The sequence below is a fragment of the Erpetoichthys calabaricus genome, chromosome 17 (assembly GCF_900747795.2).
Source record: "Erpetoichthys calabaricus chromosome 17, fErpCal1.3, whole genome shotgun sequence".
NCBI classification, from domain to species: Eukaryota; Metazoa; Chordata; class Cladistia; order Polypteriformes; family Polypteridae; genus Erpetoichthys; species Erpetoichthys calabaricus.
Genome location: NC_041410.2, coordinates 83275515 through 83297181, shown reverse-complemented (window position 1 = coordinate 83297181; position 21667 = coordinate 83275515). Strand labels below are relative to the sequence as shown.

At 41.2% G+C, this 21667-nt stretch overlaps 1 protein-coding gene across 3 annotated transcripts in view; it reads right to left on the bottom strand.

Moving 5' to 3' along the window:
- Positions 1-1539: 1539 nt before the first annotated feature.
- Positions 1540-21667, bottom strand: part of LOC114667287 (proto-oncogene vav-like) — a 151720-nt gene continuing 131592 nt past the window's right edge. For 2 of the 3 annotated variants that reach the window (XM_028822540.2, XM_028822542.2), the window contains exons 21-27: positions 18043-18108; positions 16639-16670; positions 14264-14380; positions 8956-9043; positions 4233-4347; positions 3712-3863; positions 1540-2097 (exon numbers count right to left, since the gene is read on the bottom strand). In XM_028822540.2, the coding sequence (XP_028678373.1) occupies positions 2044-2097; positions 3712-3863; positions 4233-4347; positions 8956-9043; positions 14264-14380; positions 16639-16670; positions 18043-18108 (624 nt within the window). In that variant the 3' untranslated portion in view covers positions 1540-2043. The remainder of the gene's footprint in view (positions 2098-3711; positions 3864-4232; positions 4348-8955; positions 9044-14263; positions 14381-16638; positions 16671-18042; positions 18109-21667) is intronic. The other variant, XM_028822541.2, reaches the window with a different exon arrangement.

Below are 21667 nucleotides of genomic sequence, written 5' to 3'. Positions count from 1 at the left end.
TTTGGTGCATTCATTTTTACCCTCACTAGCTTTTCAGGACCTGCAACAGAGATGCTGCCACCATCATGTTTTATGATGGGGATGGTGTATTTTTGATAATGTGCAGTGTTAATGACCAGAACACTTGATTTGAGTTTCATCAGAACTTTCTTGTCTCTCATGTGCCTCCTGGCCTATCCCATCAAGCACTGGGCGCAAGGCAGGAACACATTTCCAGTGCATGACAGGGTGAACACACACACACAAGGGGCAGAATGTAGCACTGCCAATCCACCTAACTTGCATGTCTTTGGACTGTCATAGGAAACACTCGTGGGCACGGGGGAAAAATGCAAGAAGCGCCTGTACCCCGGTCTGCTCAGTGTGACGCAGCAATGACACCACATCTCCACGATGCCACCCCAGAAACACAAACATCATTAAATAAGGATCTGTAAGGATGTGTAGAAAGTGGGTAGACAGAAAGTCAGCAGGCAATGAGAATCAGAACTGTAAAAAACTCGAGGAACATGTCAGGCCTTGAGTTAAACATGGCAGGCCTTGAGTTGATTGTGTTTTCATCAGGCTCTTTATTTCATTGATTTATTTCTCAGATTTTTTTAAAAAATATTTTTGGAATCCTCATCTGATTTATCATCACACGAGGGACGTTCAAAAAGTTTCCACACTTTTTTTATTTTAACTCTATTTACTAAGAATTTCATAAACAAATGGTACGTCACTTTTCTACATGGTCACCTTCCTTTGCGATGCAATTTTTCCAGCATCGTACCAACTTTTTAATGCCATCAGCAAAAAAATGTTTTTGGTCGAGCATGTAGCCACTGATGCACTGCTGCTTTCACATCATCATCATCATCATCATCACATGGCTGTAGCTAGACGTCCGGTGTGCTCTGTAATCCGTCACACTAGTACAGCCATTTTCAAACATTTCAATCCACTCCTAGACGACTCTACGAGCGAGAGAACTTGATCCCCATATTGAGCACACACGCGGAGATGAATTTGTGCTTCTGGCCATGACAGTATGACAGAACGCTGTTCCTCTTTAGAAGTTTCGCAGACATCTTCACCACAGGGTGACAACTCTTATACTAAACTGCCGGGGCCTGTCAGACAGAATTAGTCACATGACCCTCTCATACACAACCAATCACTACTCCTCCCGCCTTCACCGTTTCCAATGAAAATGTAAAAGTGCGGAAACTTTTTGAATGTCCCTCGTATGTAAAACCTTTAGATTGTGTTATAAACACTACAGCACAGCGCTTCTTCATATGAGTTGCCGTACTTCCAGGCCGCTTCTATTTGCGTCAATTTGATGAAAATATTTTCAGAACAGAAGTACATTCCTTTCTTTATTTTTACCACCTTGAGTCATGATTCATTCATTTCCTTGAACCCACTTAAATCAATTACAGGGTGGCGAGACTCATTCGACATTCATTTTATCCAAACCTGGGGGTCCCGAGGCAGAGTCCCAAGGTTCAGCGTTTATTATCTAGACACTCCAAATCCATGAATTCCAACAGAGAGTTGTGGGGAATCATTCTTTTACTCACTTGTTTATTAAGTTTCTGAACCCAACTATTCTAATCAAAGGTCATCAAGCTCAGTTAGTATTCAATTTCAGAAATGAACAAAATCCATTGGCATAGTCCACCCCATTAATCTTAAATCCATCCTCGGTTAACCTTCTAAAGCCTGCGGCCAGTTGAGTTTATTGACTGCTGTTTATTGTGTGGACAATGCATTTCTGTATGATATAGCTACTAGGCAAAAATAAAAATAAAAAATAACTGATAAAAGACGCATTGCTCAGATCTTATCACTTTGTAAGAGTGCTTTGCAATGTGTGTGGGGTATTAAAAAAAATAAATAAAAAACAAGAAGATTCTAAAATGTTCAGCTCTACTGCTTTGGTAAGATTCCAACAGCTAATGTTAACGTTTGGGTCTTCCAAAGTCTTCAATCTCCAGGCGATGTCAGACGAAGTTGAACGCAGTGTTGGCCAACACCCTGCAGCACCATCTCAGGTCATCAGCAGTAATCAGAGTAGTCCTCTTCAACGTAATTGGGTGGAAACAGGCCAACCTGTAAATAAAGACAATTCTATTTTACACTCAGTGGCAACTTTATTTTGGTCTTATCTGCTTGTTAGTGTGTTAGTCAATCATCTGGCTGTCTCCTCGAATATTGCAGGAAGACCATTCAGGTCAGGTGAAATTTCACCATGCATCTAAATGCCCAAGAAACATGTGACTTGAAGGGACGTTGGTGCAGTTTGATTGTTGGCACTAGATGTGGAGGATCTGCCTGCCCTTCTGTCAAGTTTATAGAGAACGGTGAGATAAATAGAAAACATCCAGGGAGTGACACACTTTGGGCACAATTACCTTATTAGGGAAGAAGAAGTTAGAGAAGTTCAAAAAGGCCACAAATACTGAAATAACAGCTCTTTACAAACACGAACAAGCAGAAGATCATCTCTGAATATGGAATATCCAACCTGGAAATGAAGGGGCTACAGCTGGAGAAAATAACACCAGGGTGCCCAATACTATTACCTACAAACCGAAAGTCACAGTTTGGCACAAGACCACCATAGCTGAATAAGTGCGGACTGGAAAAATGCTTCTGGGTCTGACTAATCCCAGCTTCCACCTCAGCAAACCTATTGATGGTAGGGATTGGATTGTGGTGTAATCCTCATGGATCCATCTTGCCTTGTGTTGGCTGTGTACATTACTAGTTGGCAGAGGGATGGTCTGAGGAAGGTTTTCTTGGAACACCTTAGACCTCTTAATATCAAGTAAATACTACAGCACTATCTATCTATCTATCTATCTATCTATCTATCTATCTATCTATCTATCTATCTATCTATCTATCTATCTATCTATCTATCTATCTATCTATCTATCTATCTATCTATCTATCTATCTATCTATCTATCTATCTATCTATCTATCTATCTATCTATCTATCTATCTAATTGTGCCCTTACATATTTATCTATCTATCTCCATCCATTGAAGCACTTTTGGGATGATGTGGAATGGCAGGTTAGTAGCATGAATGTGAGACCAATAATCTACAGGAACTATGTGATGCCATCTAGTCCAAGTTTACTTGACCTCCAAAGAAATATTTGCAGCACATTGTTAAACTCATACTCCGAGAAATGCAGGTTGTTCTTAGGGTCAAAAGGGGTTCCTACCCAGTACTGGATAAGTGTATCGAATAAAGTGGCTGCTGGGTTTATAACAAACTACACAATACATTAAATATTATACAAGCCCCTTATGACTTTGTACCAAGTCTCCACCCTATCAACTCTTTAGGTCATGACAGATCATTTAAGGTATTTTGGGCACTGAGCCATTTCAATCATAAGAACATATGTTCCTCCAGTTTAGCCTTGGTCCATAACCTTTCAGCTGAGCAAATTAAAAATCCAGCACATCTCCAAGATATTATTTTTTGCATGACCACAGAAAAGGCACATTGATGTTGCAATAGATAGATAGATAGATAGATAGATAGATAGATAGATAGATAGGAAAGGCACTATATACTTGATACCTGTACAGACCTTTTGATGAACATTATTTTTTCTCTCTCTCAAATACCTGTAAGCCATTTCCAAATGTTGTTGTTATGTTTGCTTGATTTGCCTTACTGGGTGACAAGTTGTTCATCACTCACCTTTCCATAGACCTCCCCCTTCCACCAGCCCTGCATCCCTTTTTTGGAAATGATCTTGATGATGTCTCCTTCTCGTAGAGATAACTCGGTGCGGTCCCGTGCTGAGAAATCATACCGGGCTCTGGCTGTACCAAAGTACCTTACACTTCCTTCTGGAATCAAAAAGAAACAAAAAGGAAAGTCTTGATTTACAGTATTTACTTGTTTTTCCAGTTCAGTTTTAGTGCATTATCCTTGGGATCCAGGACAAAGAAGCATGTCGTGCAGGAAGACAATGCCAATGCAGTTGTCGTCTTTTCCCACACACAGTACATGACTGGATGCAGGGTGTCCCACCGCATGACTTCTTTATGCTGAACCAGCTACAGATGTACTATGAATAAGTAGAGGATTACCACGGTGTCATCTCAGCTTCATGAGTAACTGCATTGAGTTAAGATAACAAAGTAGAGAAAAAGACAACACTATGTGCACCCAAGCAGCCATTGAAGTCAGAGTACCTGGCACTGACAACTCCTCACCTTGGGACTTGGCCACTGCCCTCCTCTCTGGATCTTTAAATGGAAACTGAAGTGTAGTGTCCAGCGTTTTGAAGCACTCCTTCAGAGAGTTCCGCTGGTAAAAGTCTACAAGCTCCTGTCAAGGCAAACACAGACAATGCAGCTCAGCTCGAGGTGTCCTGTTATTCTCTCAAAGTAGGAACAAGGAGACATGAAAGTTCAGCTTGGTTACCTTGCAGCCATGTTTAGCCAAGTCAGAAGTTGTCTTGTTTTTTTGTAATTCTTTTTGTGTATTTGAGAGGAGTTGTTGTTGTTTGTTATAGTAGTTTTATATTTGTTGAGCTTCTCTAAGAAGCTAAAATTCCCACTTTGGACAAATAGAGATACTATTTATCTACTTATACTGTGTGACCACAAGGGGTCACCATTGAGCCCCAAACCTGACACATGATGCCAGCTCACACCATATTTCTTTTTACTTTTCACCTACACTTTCACACATAAACGCCAGCTAAAACACACCAGACAAGTAAATGTCTTCCTCCAGTTGAGTGTTGCCCGCTGCCTCCCAATTCTGACTCCCCAATATGAGGCGTCGGGCTCCTTTTCAATAATTTTTCAATAATTCCAGTGCCACAGCATGTCCTCTTGGAAGCACTTCCAGTTCATATGGAAAGCAGGGGGATTCTCCCTCGACAGCGCCCTCTGGTGGCACCCTGCGACACGGACATGGTTGCACTTCTGGACTCCCAAGCGTCCAAACTGGGACACTACAAGGGCACCACTGCCATCTATCTATCTATCTATCTATCTATCTATCTATCTATCTATCTATCTATCTATCTATCTATCTATCTATCTATCTATCTATCTATCTATCTATCTATCTATCTATCTGCTGGATGGGTAGTGGAACTGCTCCTGGCTTACAGCTTCCATTGGTCCAACCCATTATATTATTCCAGCCGGGCATGAAGATGTTTCCTCATCCAGCCAGCCAACTCGTCTGTCCTTCCATCTTGGCCTCCAGTCTGGGTAGGAAATTACCTTTCATCACATTCTCTTGGGCACTTACACATTGTCACACACGTGCGCATGGGAGACAGCTAAAGGGCTTGAATGAGGGTAACTCTGAACCAGACCGGGATGGGGCAGAGTGCGCTGACTCTTTTTCTCACTTTTCTACAGACCGTTCACAGGAAATTCTGCCTGGTCCTGATGACATCAAGTCTGCTTCCGCTCCCTTTGACGTCGCTTCCGGCTCCGAGCCAGTGAATGAAGACCCTTCTGGTTCCAACCCCCCGATGTCATTTCCTATATTGGCCTTTAAAAGCCACCACCTTTCCCCTATCTCCTCAGTTCTATTCTGGACTCCAATCTGTACACATCAGTACAAACCTTTAACTATTTTGCAGCCAGGGAATAATATACAGGTGGCTGCCTCAAACCTTTCTGTGGCTTCTTTGCTTTTGTGACAATGTCAGTCTGTTGTAAGTGATAGGATGGATGAACTGGCATCCCGACTTGGATGAAAATTCCACGGCGCACCAGTGTGCCGCGGTGCACCGGTTGCCCAACAGTGTCCTATATGCCCTCCTGGGTCTTGGACAAAAGGAGCCATTCTGCCATACCCAGGTAAGTCAGAGTTGGGAGTCAGAGGGCATAACTCACCTGGAGGAACGCAAGGAGAGGAAAATAATGGTTTACTGTATATGGTAACAGTATTTGGAACTTGAAGGTATTGTGATTAATATAAGAACTTTTATTTGAACCTGAAACTGTTTCTGGCCCGATTGTGGCTCAGTGGCGCCCCCTTTGGGTTAAACTGTATAGTGTGTTTCTTTATCTATTGATCTATCAACTGATGAGCCGCCTTTTCCCATGCTTACTGTATCTCCAGCTGGTGAATGGTGTAACCATAAACACTCTTAAGGATTTACTTGTACCCTTTGTGACAGAAAAATAACTCTATAAGATCTGCATGAAGCTAAACCACCTGGAATAGGAGAGACTAACACCCCATGAAGACAGAAAATCAGAGCTCCCCAGGGAGTGAATTTCACCTGGAGAACATTGTGCAAACCACCATTGGCCACCGTTGAGTGGAGGTCAGCGCAATGGGCTGTTAGCGGTCCAAATCTTCTTAGCAATTAAATGTCTAGGGCTTTATGACTGCTGCCCTGTCTGTGGCTTAAGAGAAATGCTTTTTTATTGTTTCAAGTGGAAGCGAAGGTCTCTGATACGGTTGGCATATTAGTAGCTGGAAATCCACAAAGGCAGAAAATGAGTCACGTATCTTAAAATAGTTTTTTTATTCCTAAGCGTTAAACTCAGACCAGGAGTCGTCATCAGAGGAAAATGATTAGAAATACGGGAATCCAAGGCAATATATAGCATATAAGGTGGGGCTCAGAGTCTTATTTATTACTAGCTGTGTAAGCCCGTGCTGTAAAAAGCCCGGGGTCCTAAAAGCTATTGAAATCATCAGAAAAAAACTGAAATGTAGAGATGTCAGGTAATTGAAATGAACTACTCTGGGCGTCTCTCTCCTAGGAGGTTTCCTTTTGCCGATGTGCTCGCCTCGCTTGTATATTAGCGGCGGGAGGAAAAGTAAGAGAGATACCATGTTGCCGATGTTGGCAGCTAAGCGACTTTGTCTTTCTTCAGAGGTTTAGTTTTGCTGACGTGCTGGCTCTGCTTGTGTTATTAGCGGCTAAGCGAGTTTTCTGCTTCTTCGGCGGTGAAGCCCTATCCCCAACTCCAATTCTCACTTCCGGGCCGGACAGACACACACTTCCACGCTTAGACGTTTATATGTAAGATGTGCATGTTCTTCTTTTTCAGCCCTGTGTATGCTGCCTTCATGTCCAAATGTCTTTTAATGGCGTTTTCATTGGAGAGCCACAATTCAGACAGTCCTCTGGCACTTTTAGTATTAGCCTTGAATTTCACTTGCACTGAGTCCCTATTAAATGTGTGTCCGGTTGAACTTGTATGTGTGTAAATCAGAGAGTATGGGTCCTTCTTTCTGATAGCAATGCCAGTTGCCAGTGTTTCTGATGTTTGTCCAACGTATACCGCTGGGCACACATTACAGTACGTAGTATGCTGTAAACCGCGTTCTGTGTCTCTGCTGCCAGTCTCTTGCTTTTAGCATTAAAAAGGACCGTGCTGTGTGTTTGTAGGCTTGTGTGCTACTTTGATGTTTGATCTGGACAGGAGATGTGCTGTACCTTCTGATACCCCGTGATGAATAGGAAGTGTGTGCCAGGTGGAAATTTCGGGTAAGGTTAAAGTTGATTTTTTGTTTCATGAATTGTGAAAGACTTAATAGAGGGACTGGGTGCCACATATTATGGGATGGTGTTTGTGTCTGGGGTGTGAATTACAAAGCAAATGAGGAAAAATACATATTTAATGTTATTCTTGAACAAGCCAAGTTAGCGATATGGAAAAACCACATTAAAGGACCGCACTCTCCTATGGATGAAGAGCCTGCTCTACCCTTTCTTACTGTATAGAGTTCCTCTGTGTTCCAAGACCAGTCCAACCTGTCATTAATGTGGACCCCCAAGTACTTGTAGGAATAGACCATCTCTACATCCACTCCTTGAATAGTGAACCAGACATAGAGGCTCTTTGGTGGAGAAAAAGTCAATAAGCAGTTACTTGGCTTTGCTGATGTTGCAGACGATTCTCATAGTCCTCTCCTGTGTCTCGCTTCCCTCTTATCAATACACCCAATAAGTGCAGGATCATCTGAGAATTTCTACAAGTGACATGTCCTGCTGTTACTGTATATTTATAGTTGGAGGTGTGCAGAGTGAAGAGAGAAGCAGACAGGCCTGTTGCTTGTGGTACTCTAGTGTTGCTCACACAGTCCTTGAGTCTCACAAACTGCGGTCTGCCACACAGACACTCCATTATCCAGGACACCACAGGCTCATCCACCCACATATCTCTGAGTTTACCCCTTATTAACAAGGATGGCTCGATGGGGTTGAAAGCACTGGAGAAATCAAAAGACATAACCCTCACAATATGGCCGGCTTTGTCCAGCCTTGTGGAGCAGACAGATCATTGCATCCTCCACTCCAATCTTTGTCCAATAGGCAAACTGCAGTGGGTTCAGGTGGTCTACCACAAGAGGACTCATACAGTCCAGGACTGGCCTCTCAAAGGTCTTCATGATGTGAGACGTAATTGCCACTGGTCTTTAGTCATTAGTCATATAGATATGTAGTCATATCTGAGATGCTTCCACAACCAGAATGCAGTTGTGAACATAAATGTAACAATGGGAGGCAGGTCTACATCTCAAATGCTTGTTTGTGTCTTGAGCATTTCCCGTTTTAGTTCACCGAAGCATTTTCCGGAATTACCTTAATTAACAGTATTTTAATAAAAATATACGTGTGTTTGGGACATTGTGAGCATACAACTGGATGCCTTGACATGTCGATAATGTGACATGACTAATGCTCAGTTCTTTCATGGATGTTTTTGATATTGTTTACTGTCGTTCAACATTGGTCACAATAGACTCGTATTCTATCAGAAACTTTTCTTCACTCTGTTCTGCATGAAAACATGAGATATATCACTACAAATTACACGGGGTAAGTAACATATAAAATAATACATTTTTTAGGTGGAGAATGTCTACAATGGAAAGATATTTAATAGCAAGAGAAAAATGTAGGCGATCGGTCAGAAAAGTAATATTAATAAAGGAGCAACTCACAACAAGACTCTTGAAAGCCTTCTTCTCATTGATGCGAAACAACCCATCAGACGAGGTGACTTTGATATGCTTAATCTCAATATTGAACCTGGGAAGAGAGAAACATCTTAAGCATCCAGCTTTATTAGGAAGGCTTTTGGCACTAAGGATTCGGTTGTTTGTCAATTCATTTTTTTATTAATTTTAATTAAAAGCAAATAGAAATCCATACAATCGAATCAAACTTAACAAAACCAAAATTTGACACCCACCCAAAATGAAAGAAAGAGAGGCAAGCCAGCTGACAAAGCAAATCTTTGAAGCAGAAAGGAAGGAAGAGTATCCCTTTCCTCGATATAGAAGCTTATTCGAAAATGTTATTGATTAGATCCTGTGATATGTTAAAAACGTTTCGAACAGATCCTCTGAGTGAGAATTTGATATTTTCCAATTTCAGATAGTACAGGAAATCACTTACCCACTGACTTAAAGGGGGTGGGTTGAGATTCTTTCAGATGAGCAAGATAAGTCTACATGTGAGTAGTGAGGTAAAGGCAATTACAGTTAGGTCCATAAATATTTGGACAGAGACAACTTTTTTCTAATTTTGATTCTGTACATTACCACAATGAATTTTAAATGAAACAACTCAGATGCAGTTGAAGTGCAGACTTTCAGCTTTAATTCAGTGGGATGAACAAAACACGATTAAATAAAAATGTGAGGCAACTAAAGCATTTTGTAAACACAATCCCTTCATTTCAGGGGCTGAAAAGTAATTGGACAAATTAAATAACTGTAAATAAAATGTTCATTTCTAATACTTGGTTGAAAACCCTTTGCTGGCAATGACAGCCTGAAGTCTTGAACTCCTGGACATCACCAGATGCTGGGTAACTTCCTTTTTAATGCTCTGCCAGGCCTTTACTGCAGCGGCTTTCAGTTGCTGTTTGTTTGTGGGCCTTTCTGTCTGAAGTTTAGTCTTCAACAAGTGAAATGCCTGCTCAGTTGGGTTAAGATCAGGTGACTGACTTGGCCATTCAAAAATATTTCGCTTATTTGCTTTAATAAACTCCTGTGTTGCTTTGGCTGTATGTTTTGGGTCATTGTCCATCTGTATCATGAATCAATTTGACTGCATTTAGTTGGATTTGAGCAGACAGTATGTCTCTGAACACCTCCTTCTGCTCCTTCTGTCCTGTGTCACATCATCAATAAACACTAGTGTCCCAGTGCCACTGGCAGTCATGCACGCCCAAGCCATCACACTGCCTCCACCGTGTTTTACAGATGATGTCCTATGCTTTGGATAATGAGCTGTTCCACGCCTTCTCCATACTTTTTTCTTGCCATCATTCAGGTAGAGGTTGATCTTGGTTTCATCTGTCCAAAGAATTTTTTTCCAGAACTGTGTTGGCTTTTTTAGATGTTCTTTAGCAAAGTCCAATTTCGCCTTTCTATTCTTGAGGCTTATGAGTGGCTTGCACCTTGCAGTGCACCCTCTGTATTTACTTTCATGCAGTCTTCTCTTTATGGTAGACTTGGATATCGATACGCCTACCCCCTGGAGAGTGTTGTTCACTTGGTTGGCTGTTGTGAAGGGTTTCTCTTCACCATGGAAATGATTCTGCGATCATCCACCACTGTTGTCTTCCGTGTACGTCCAAGTCTTTTTGCGTTGCTGAGTTCACCACTGCTTGCTTTCTTTCTCAGGATGTACCAAACTGTAGATTTTGCCACTCGTGAATATTGTAGCAATTTCCCGGATGAGTTTTTCTGTTTCCGCAGCTTAAGGATGGCTTCTTTGGCTCCTTTGACCACATGTTGTCTGTTCACAGCAAAATCTTCCACATGCAAGCACCACACCTCAAATCAACTCCAGGCCTTTTATCTGCTTAATTGATAATTACATAACGACGGACTTGTCCACACCTGCCCATGAAATAGCCTTTGAGTCAATTGTCTAGTTACTTTTGAGCCCCTGAAATGAAGGGATTGTGTTAAAAAAATGCTTTAGTTGCCTCACATTTTTATGCAATCGTTTTGTTCACCCCACTGAATTAAAACTGAAGGTCTGCACTTCAATTGCATCCGAGTTGCTTCATTTAAAATTCATTGTGGTAATGTACAGAACCAAAATTAGAAAAACGTTGTATCTGTCCAAATATTTATGGACCTAACTGTATAATAAATTTGTCCTTTGCCACTTTAAGCCCATCTTCAAGTCCACCAAACACAGCTATTAATGGATTAGGAGGGATTGTGACACCAAGGCTGTCTGATAGGCATTCAGAGATTTATGTCCAAAATGATGCTCATTTGGTACACTCCCAAAACATATGACCTAGTGAGGCTGGAGCTCGATTGCAATGCTCACAGGTTGGATCCTGCCCTGGATACGTTTTGGATCATTTTAATTGAGATCAACGCACTCGATTGAAAATTTTAAATTGAATAAGTGAGTGCTTTGCACATGTGCAGCTCAAGTGTATTCTGTGCATGGCTGCCTTCCACTCCTGTTCTAAAATGTTAAGTCGAAGATCCTTTCCTCATGCTGTCTGAATCTTCAAAACTGATTAATATTTCTTCTGGAATAGAAATAGATGAAAAGTGTAGAAAATTGGGCAGGTTCCGTTTAGCAAAATTTTTAGCTTGAAAGTAGTGGAAAAAATGTGTTGATGAGAAGGTAAATTTGAAGTTTAATTGCTCGTAGGATGCAAAAACATTATCAGTCTCTAAATGTTTTAATACAAGACATTTCCCAAGCATTAAATACTGTGCACGTTTGAGAGGGTGGTAAAGGGTGGTTGTCATGTAGAGGTGCAACAGATAAGATCTTTTCTGTCTTCTCATTCTGAGTGAATGAAGGGCAATTGGATTATTAGTGTAATGACGGTAGTTTTTATAAATGGGATACAGAGAAGGGAATATAAAAAAGTACGGCAAGATTTTAATTCTATTGTAGACCAGGCTTGTGTATATTCATCAATTTGTGTCGATGTTCAGGTCTTTTTAGCTTGTATATTTGTCACCCAGTAATAGAATTGAAAGTTAGGTAGCGCCATGCCACCCTCTGCTTTGGATGACTGGATGTTTAGAATGACAAATAAATGAGGTTATGATTGAATCTAATTTTGTCAATTTCAAAATGGCCCTGTATGAGTGTGAATATGAGTGAGTTGCCTGCCGAATTACAGAAGGCAAGTGTGAGTGTGTGTGCATCGGGTAGGTGCCTTGGAGGGAGCAATGTGTGCACACCAGGGCCCCATTGGAAGCGTCAATTTAAAAGGAGCCGGCACAGTAGAGAAGGGAGGAAGAAAATAAATAAATAAATAAATAAATAAACAAACAACACCCCACACACAACATCAAACACGGGGAGAGAAGGAGAGGATGGAAACAGTGTGTGAAGAGATCAGCATCAGGAGGCGAGATGAGACAGGCCAGACAGCTAGTGGGGGACAGGCAGTGTGATCACGGGCCCCGTGGAGGAGCGATGGAGTTGCGTTCCAGGGGCCAATTCACCCCACTGTTTATTTGTGTGGAGTGGGTGAGAGCATGGTGGAGTCCTCCGTAGGGATCCGAGGTACAACTGCTGGTTGCGTGAAGGATGAAGGGAGGATGACTAACCCTGGATGGTCTGGCTGGAGCTGTGTGACGCAGCTAATACGAGAGTCGGGTGATGAAGACCACAGCTGTTAATGTTTCCGCTGGCTGACCAAGCAATGGGTAAGCCTGGGAGATAGGGATGTAGCTGTGCCGGGCTCATCTGACTGTACACTAAGGACCCGATGGCTGTGTTGTTCCTGTTTTTTCGTTTCGTGTTTTAAGGATGGATTTTTAAACGCATGGATTTCTCTTTTTTTATTTATTATTCAACTTTTGAGTATTGCGCCTGTGGACACTGTTTTGATTTTTTTTTTCTTATAATAAAAGCACAATGGCACTTTTTTATACCTACCCCTTGCTATGTACGTCCTCATTTGCCTGCTCGACCCGGTTACGTTACAAATGATTGTGGGATCAAGAGATTCCTGCAAGCAGCAGGGAGTGTGGAGCCAGCCCTCACCATCACAAACCCATGGGGAGAACATGCGAACTCCCCACAGACAACAATCAGGCGTGCGATTTGGACCCCTGCGGTGGGTTGGCACCCTGCCCAGGATTGGTTCCTCCCTTGTGCCCTGTGTTGGCTGGGATTGGTTCCAGCAGACCCCCGTGACCCTGTGTTCGAATTCAGCGGGTTGGACGATGGATGGATGGATGGATGGATGGATGGATGGATGGATGGATGGATGGATGGATTTGGACCCAGGATGCCTTGTTCTGTGAGGCAGCACAGCTAACCGCTACACTGTCATGCCACTCTTTGTAAAACAAATAAATTTACACTCAAGGTGCAAATTTTTAGGGACACTCCAGTACTAGGAATTTGCTCTCAAAACAACCTCAGTTCTTTGAGGCATGGACTCCACACGTTTTTGGAAGCGGGAGCTCTGCAGGTGACATAGCTGGGGGATACAGGAGTAGCACTTTAAGGACACAATGGTTTGGTTAAAGCCGAGAGTGTAGCGTGTTTAAAAGGAAGACACTAAGGCTTATTTAAAGGCAAAGTTCATTTGCACAGGAAATAAGGCATTTGCATTCTCAACCAGTGTGTTTGTGTTATACATTTAGAAAGAAAGACTTCACGTTATTGTCTGTTATGTGGAAGCATACTTTTATAAATGTCTGTGAACTGAATGTGTTAGTGATAAAATGCTTTGCAGAGTAAAACAACCTTTTTTTTTTTTGCTAAAGGTTTTGCTTATTATTTTCTTCAGTGTCGTCCCACTGTGTTGTCTATTTGAATGATCGCCTTGTACCTTGTCACTGCATTCTTGTGCGTTACGTAACGAGTCTGCTGATGCTGTCCTCTCTGAAAAGTGTTAAATAAATAAAAGAATGTTGCCTGGGTATTCAACTCTGCTTCTGAATGATCATTTCATTGATATTCCTGCCTTGCACCCTGTGTTGGCTGGGATTGGCTCCAGCAGAACCCCGTGACCCTGTGTTAGGATATAGCGGGTTGGGTAATGGATGGGTGGATGAATGGATTTCTTTGGCACTTTGCAAACACCTGTGTAATATTATGGTTTCTGAAATGTACTATATAGACAAAGCTTCATTGTTTTCCTGCATTATATAAAATATTGGAATGGTCTTATATTGTACATTAACTTGCTTTTCATTGTAAACATGTGCTCTGTGAACAACACTGCATAATGTAAAGTAGAATTCTACAATGGAACAGGCTTCTCTAACGGACAAGAATCTGATCAACACTCACTTGACACTGATGGCATATTCCCCTGATTCCTTCTGTCTCTGGCGTACGAGGTAGGTACCATCTGAACGGTTACTTAGCTGGTTTTCAGCTCCAGCCCTCTCCATGCTTCCTGCATACCTGCAACAAAGATAAATGTGAAAGGTTTAACACACCAAGAAAGAAGGCAGAATCACATGTCAGTTAGATTTGAGATGAAGCTAACAGCTGCAAAAAACGGATTTGTACGAAGCACAACAGAAATGACGACAAGCACAATGACAACACCCCTGAGAGACAATATATACAGTATATAAAGATACTCTATCTATCTGTCTGTCTGTCTTATCCTGCCTACTATACTAAAATGAATATCTATCTATCTATCTATCTATCTATCTATCTATCTATCTATCTATCTATCTATCTATCTATCTATCTATCTATCTATCTATCTATCTATCTATCTATCTATTGTAGAAGAAGAATGTTCTCCTCAGCACCATGTATTTTGTGTGTTTAGTAAATTAGAATTTTTATAATAACTATTTTTCTAACGCCATTGAGAGACGCTTTGGCTTATGAACTAACAAAAATATGTTATTCCAGGGTTCAGGAGAAATAGTGTCCACATGAATAAAATCTAAGCTGTTTCTTGTTTTCCCTTTCTCAGAGTAAATTTTTCAGGGACAAGGTCACAAGGCTGCAGAAAGTACATGTAGTTTATGCAAAGGCGTCTCTCCTGTGCTTAGCTTTGAGAACACAGATAATGCTTAGCTCAACAGACATATTGTTTAACTTTACTGTTTTGATAAGGATGTTCTTTCTGTCTTATTAATCATGAAATGCTGAATTATAAAAACCCCTCCTAATTTTTTCTCAGTGTTCAATTGAGCTTTGCGGCAATAAGTTATGCTCTTTTGAATCTCTACTTACTGTGACTCCGAATGAATAAAAAAGAGAATTGAGAAATATTATCTGCCTGCTTTCAGGGTGCCTTTTTCATCCACACTATCTATCTATCTAAATTTTTAATCTTGCCTACTACACCATCGTTTTTACTGTATCTATCTATCATTATATAGTGACTTTCTCTGTCTGTCTGTCTGTCTATTATATAGTGCCTTACAATATATGCATGGACTGGAATAGGGGATGAATCTCCCTAAGATGAGTCATTGGAAGTGCACACTCCCATTCGTGTAAGTGGTGTGATAAGGACCATTAGGGTTGGATAAATGAGGCCTACAAGGGCCTGCTGGTCTCTCTGACATTTTCCATCCTGTGTAGACTGTCTTTTTCAATAGTATATTCGAAAAAGCCATGCTGCTTATTTTCTTACATTCCATTCAAGGACTATACCAGACCACTTCAGACCAGAAGCTAATGAACATAATCAGACTGGGAGCCACCTGGTAGGCTATAGAACCCAATACTTATTTTACCCTGCTATTTGGTGTATATTATGTATAATGCATGAATAAGTTGTTCTACTACTCTGTCTGTCTGCCTGCCTGGGATTATAGATGTAAAGAAAGGGTGACATATCTAATGGGTTTAGGCTGGAGCCAATCCCAGCTAGTACGGGGTGAAAGGCAGGATCAAACTCCGGACAGGGCACCAGTCCATCACAGGGTGAACACACACACACACACACACCCCAGCCACACACTAGGGCCAATTTAGTATCCCAAATCCACCTAACCTGCATGTCTTTGGATTGTCAGAGAAAACCCACACAGACACAGGGAGGACCCGGGAAGCGAACCCAGGTCTCCTTAATGTGAGGTAGAAGTGCTACCACTGCTCCAGTATGCCACCCGTTTTTAAATACAATAGCGATCAATCCTGAGAGTGTTCTAAGAGTATGGGATTTGGGACTTTATGTAATAAACAGAACAGTGGGGAATAGGGTCACCCTAACACGACAGACTAATCTCCACTTGCTTGAACTGAAAGGTTCAGCTCCTTCAATCTCTCTTCATAGCTCATACTTCTTAGTCCCAAAATCAGACTAGTTGCTCTTCTCTGGACTTTCTCTAGTCCTGCTATGTCTTTTTTTGTAATATGGTGACCAACACTGTACACAGTACTCCAAGTGAGGCCTCACTAGTGTGTTCTAAAGTTTTCACATAACCTCCTTTGACTTGTATTCAACACATCATGACATTTAACTGAACATCCTATCATCTGTCTTGAACGCTTCTGTAGACTGTCTAGTTGTAGACACTGATGAGTCATCTATGACTCCTAGATTCTTCACTTAAGGAGTTCTTTCAGGTTTCAGACCTGCCACTGTATATTCAAATCTAACATTTCTACTGCCTGTGTAATGCCTTAACATTCAAATTTCATGTTAAATCAAGATTACAAATAATGAAAATTTAGCACATACATACCATTGGTATTGGGAAAGGTCTGGCATCGGCTTCTGAAATAATTAAAATATGAATTAACAGAAAAGGTAATCCTAAATCCCCCACACCACCCCAGAGTTCTGCTTTCAAATTTGAGTTTGCTTATTCCCTTTTCGTGATCTGACACTTATCCTGGTTATATTTTGGACAAAGATGTTAGTCAACTCCTGAATTGGATTGCAATTCATTTATGATCACAAACATATTCCATCACCCTGTACGTTCATTTTGTATTTGCTCCTGAGACTTTGCAGGATCCCCTGAAGTGTCTGGATATCATGGCCGGCCTGTACACTAGTAGAGAGAGTGCTGTGTGGAGTGGAGGCAGAACCTCTGCATTTTCCCAGTTGATTCTGTGGTTCGTCAAGCGTGTGTTCTGCTCCTACTCTGATCAATGCTTGAGTAGACTGGGTGTTGGGCAGGGACGTGAGGCCCATCGGCTGTGGGGCATCTGTTAGTGAAAAGAGATTCACTGATCTTGACTTTGCCAACGATGCTGTGAGTCAATGGAGGCTCTGATCGAGGCTCTTGAGAGATTGAGTGAGGAGTCTGAGTATCTGGGCTTGTGAGTGTCCTGATAAAAACCAAGAGCCAGGCCTTCAATGACCTCTTGGGCATCAGCAGTGTGTCTGTTTGTGGAGAGAGTGTCAACCGCATCGAGAGGTTTACTTACCTCGCCAGTGACATTCATGTCTCTGTTGACTCTTCCTATGAAGTCAGTAGATGGATTGGGAAAGCAAGGGGGGATCATGAGGTCGCTAGAAAGGGGTGTGTGGTGCCCCCAATGTCTATAAAATGATGAAGTTCCAAGTCTTTAGAGTCCTGGTGCTTCCTGTCTTGCTATATGGTTGTGAGACATGGACACTATCCAGTGACCTGAGATGAAGACTGGACTCCTTCAGTACTGTGTCTCTTCAGAGGGTCCTTGGTACTGCTGGTTTGACTTTGTGGCGCGATTCCCTGAGGGTGATCCAGCTCACAGGAACCTCATTGTTGAGGACCCGAGAAGCGCCCACGTAACATTTGGCTGCAGAAGATAGATAGTCATTTCCGAAGGGTGGGACTGGACCGTGTGTCTGCCCAGGGGGGTTGACAACTGGTATCCCAGGCAGTTTTTATTGTGTGGTGGGTGTGGCAACATGCTGTACCCGTGCATGCTTTCTGACCTGACCTGACCTGACCTGACCTGATAAGCATAAGTGTTGCCCTGGGTTTGTGCGAGTTCTCATTTATTTTAATTTCCAAGAAACTGGAAACCTTCCCTGTGGATGAGTTAACCTTTTCAATCACCTTCACAAATAAGCAAATGAATTCTTTTTCTTTCCTTTAGGACACAACAGGTACCACATTTTGCAGGCAAATAGATTACTATCATCACTTACTTACCGAAACAAATGGCCGGACTTTGGTACACAGAAACCATCCAACTGCCCCTGAGGAGATGTTTCTACCCTGTGATGATACAGAAGCCACATATGAGCCACTTCAAGGTACCATATTTCATTTCCAGTAGTTATGCGAATATGAAGTGTCTATAAAAAGTATTCACCCTCTTGGAAGTTTTCACATTTGAATTATAGAGGATTTGATTAGATTTTGTCAATCAACAGAAAAAGACTCTTTACTGTCACAGTGAAAACAGATCTCAACAAAGTGGTCTAAATTAATTACAAATATAAAGAACAAAATAAATGTTTGCATATGTGTATATATATATACATATATATATATATATATATATATATATATATATATATATATATATATATATATATATATATATATATATATATATAAGCATCCTTCCATTTTCCAACCCGCTGAATCCGAACACAGGGTCACGGGGGTCTGCTGGAGCCAATCCCAGCCAACACAGGGCACAAGGCAGGGACCAATCCCGGGCAGGATGCCAACCCACCGCAGGACTACATATATATCTATCTATCTATCTATCTATCTATCTATCTATCTATCTATCTATCTATCTATCTATCTATCTATCTATCTATCTATATATCTATATATATATATATATATATCTATATATATATATATATATATATATATATCTATATATATATATATATCTATATATATATCTATATATATATATCTATATATATATCTATATATATATATATATCTATATATATATATATCTATATATATATATATATCTATATATATATATATATCTATATATATATATATATATATATCTATATATATATATATATATATATCTATATATATATATATATCTATATATATATATATATATATATATCTATATATATATATATATATATATATATATATATATATATATATATATATATATATATATATTTATGGCATTCGTAGTCTGAATCACAATCTGATTGTATGGGTGGTTACCTACCAGGTAACGCTTGTGGTTGGCCAGCAATCTGCTAACATCCGCCACGGTGCCCTCAGTTGTGAGAAGCAGATCATAGAATGGTTGAAATAGTTTACTGTCAAATAATGCAAAGAGTACGCGACACGTGTTTCGCCCTAATTCTGGGCTCATCAGGCGTACACACTCACTGCACTCCCTTACGGGAATCGAACCTCGGACGTCAGCACTAGAGGCGACCATGGCAGATGTTAGCTGACTTGCTGACCAACCACAAGCGTTACCTGGTAGGTAACCACCCATACAATCAGATTGCGATTCAGACTACAAATGCAGTGAATGTAATTACCCTGATCTACATGCTGTCAAATAAACGAACCACACACCGTGGCGCAACGTTAGGAGGCATCACCTCTAGCGCTGACGTCCGAGGTTCGATTCCCGTAAGGGAGTGCAGTGAGTGTGTACGCCTGATGAGCCCAGAATTAGGGCAAAACACGTGTTTCGCGTACTCTTTGCATTATTTGACAGTAAACTATTTCAACCATATATATATATATATATATATATATATATATATATATATATATATATATATATATATGCGGTGGGTTGGCACCCTGCCCAGGATTGTTTCCTGCCTTGTGCCCTGTGTTGGCTGGGATTGGCTCCAGCAGACCCCCGTGACCCTGTGTTTGGATTCAGCGGGTTGGAAAATGGATGGATGGATGGATATATATATATATATATATATATATATATATATATATATATATATATATATATATATATACCCCTAAATCAGCATTGGTGTACCCAACTGGTTTTATTTTGAACTTTATTCTGAATGCACCTTATCTGGAAGGGGTCAGCTTAGGGTAAGTTAGTATAGTGGGCCTAACCTACACAATGAGGACCAAAGAGCACTCCAAGCAACAATGGAGACAAGAAAATCTCCAAGTCACTGAATATCCAGTTAAATCAATCATGAAGAAATGGAAAGAGTTTGGCACAGCGGTAAATTTGCCAGGAGTAGGCTGAACACAAAAAATGGAGTGATGGTGCAATAAGAAGATGACCATGGGAGGCCATCAAGAGACCTCTAAGAATTCAGAAGACCCCCACATCATCACTGTCGCAGCCACTTGGTTTTAGAAGTCACACAATTACTTCGATAAAGGTGTGGACTCAGTATTAACCCATGATAGGCATCTGAACCGTCAGAGATCCTTATATTGATAACAGGTTTGCTCCTTTTGATCAGCCCTGTTGTAAATACAGAATTCCCTCAACACACATATTTTTTTTACTTACAAGCTAGAAACTTTGTTAAAAAGAATTTGCTAAACTTCCTTAAATTATTGGCAACATTCATACTTGATAATGTTTTAACTAGTAAGGAGAAGAACATTGGCAGCATTTCCAGAGTTCATCAAATATTGTCCCAATGCTAGACCTCCTTCGGCAACACTGGAAAAGAAATCTCTTGGACCCAAAATGTGAACGATGCCTGGTAGCTACACCCTTGCTTGGGCATCTGTTTTGGGAATGCCCAAAAAGAAACCCCTATTGGGTAAAGATTTCTTTCTTACCGATCAGATACTCAAGGATGTGCCATCACTGCCAGTCCTCTTCTGGCTGACTTTGGAGATATTTCAGGCAAGCTTAGACTATTTGGTGATAAAGCTGACTGCTGTTTCCTACACTGCATTGTTAGTGTGTCAACTAACTGTGATTAACTGCAAGAATCCTAATGGACCCTCCATAACTCAATGGGAAAAGTATTTGTTATTATAAACCTAGAAAAAAATCAAAATTTCCTTGTGTGGAATTGTGCAGTGTTTTCTTTTAGAGTTAGGCAAATTTTTGTTAATGTTGTTCTAAAATACATTTGCTGAGCTCCTCCCTGAGTTTCTGGTAAACCCCTATGGCTATAATTAATAAGAGATTGTGTAACGCAGTGGGCCTCTTTTTATTGCTAACTAGCTGTGTTACTCAGCTTCATCCATCCATCCATTTTCCAACCCGCTGAATCCGAACACAGGGTCATGGGGGTCTGCTGGAGCCAATCCCAGCCAACACAGGGCACAAGGCAGGGAACCAATCCTGGGCAGGGTGCCAATCCACCGCAGGACACACACAAACACACCCACACACCAAGCACACACTAGGGCCAATTTAGAATCACCAATCCACCTAACCTGCATGTCTTTGGACTGTGGGAGGAAACCGGAGCGCCCGGAGGAAACCCAGACAGACACGGGGAGAACATGCAAACTCCACGAAGGGAGGACCCGGAAAGCGAACCCGGGTCTCCTAACTGCGAGGCAGCAGCGCTACCACTGTGCCACCGTGCCGCCCGTTACTCAGCTTCTCTCAGGAAATTTCATAAGGCAATGGGTGACTGGTAAAGGGCCATCGGATAATCAGATGTATCAGATGTACAAAGTAACTAACTAATTGCTTTTATGAGGGTTAGCATCATTGGAAGGCAGCGCAGTGTTAGCGGTTAAGGCTTTGGGGTTAGAACCTCAAACCCTGAGGTTATGGGTTCAAATCCCACTACTGACACCATGTAAGGATGTGTAAAACACTTTACCTGCTATGCTCCAATTAGAAAAGCAAAATAAATGT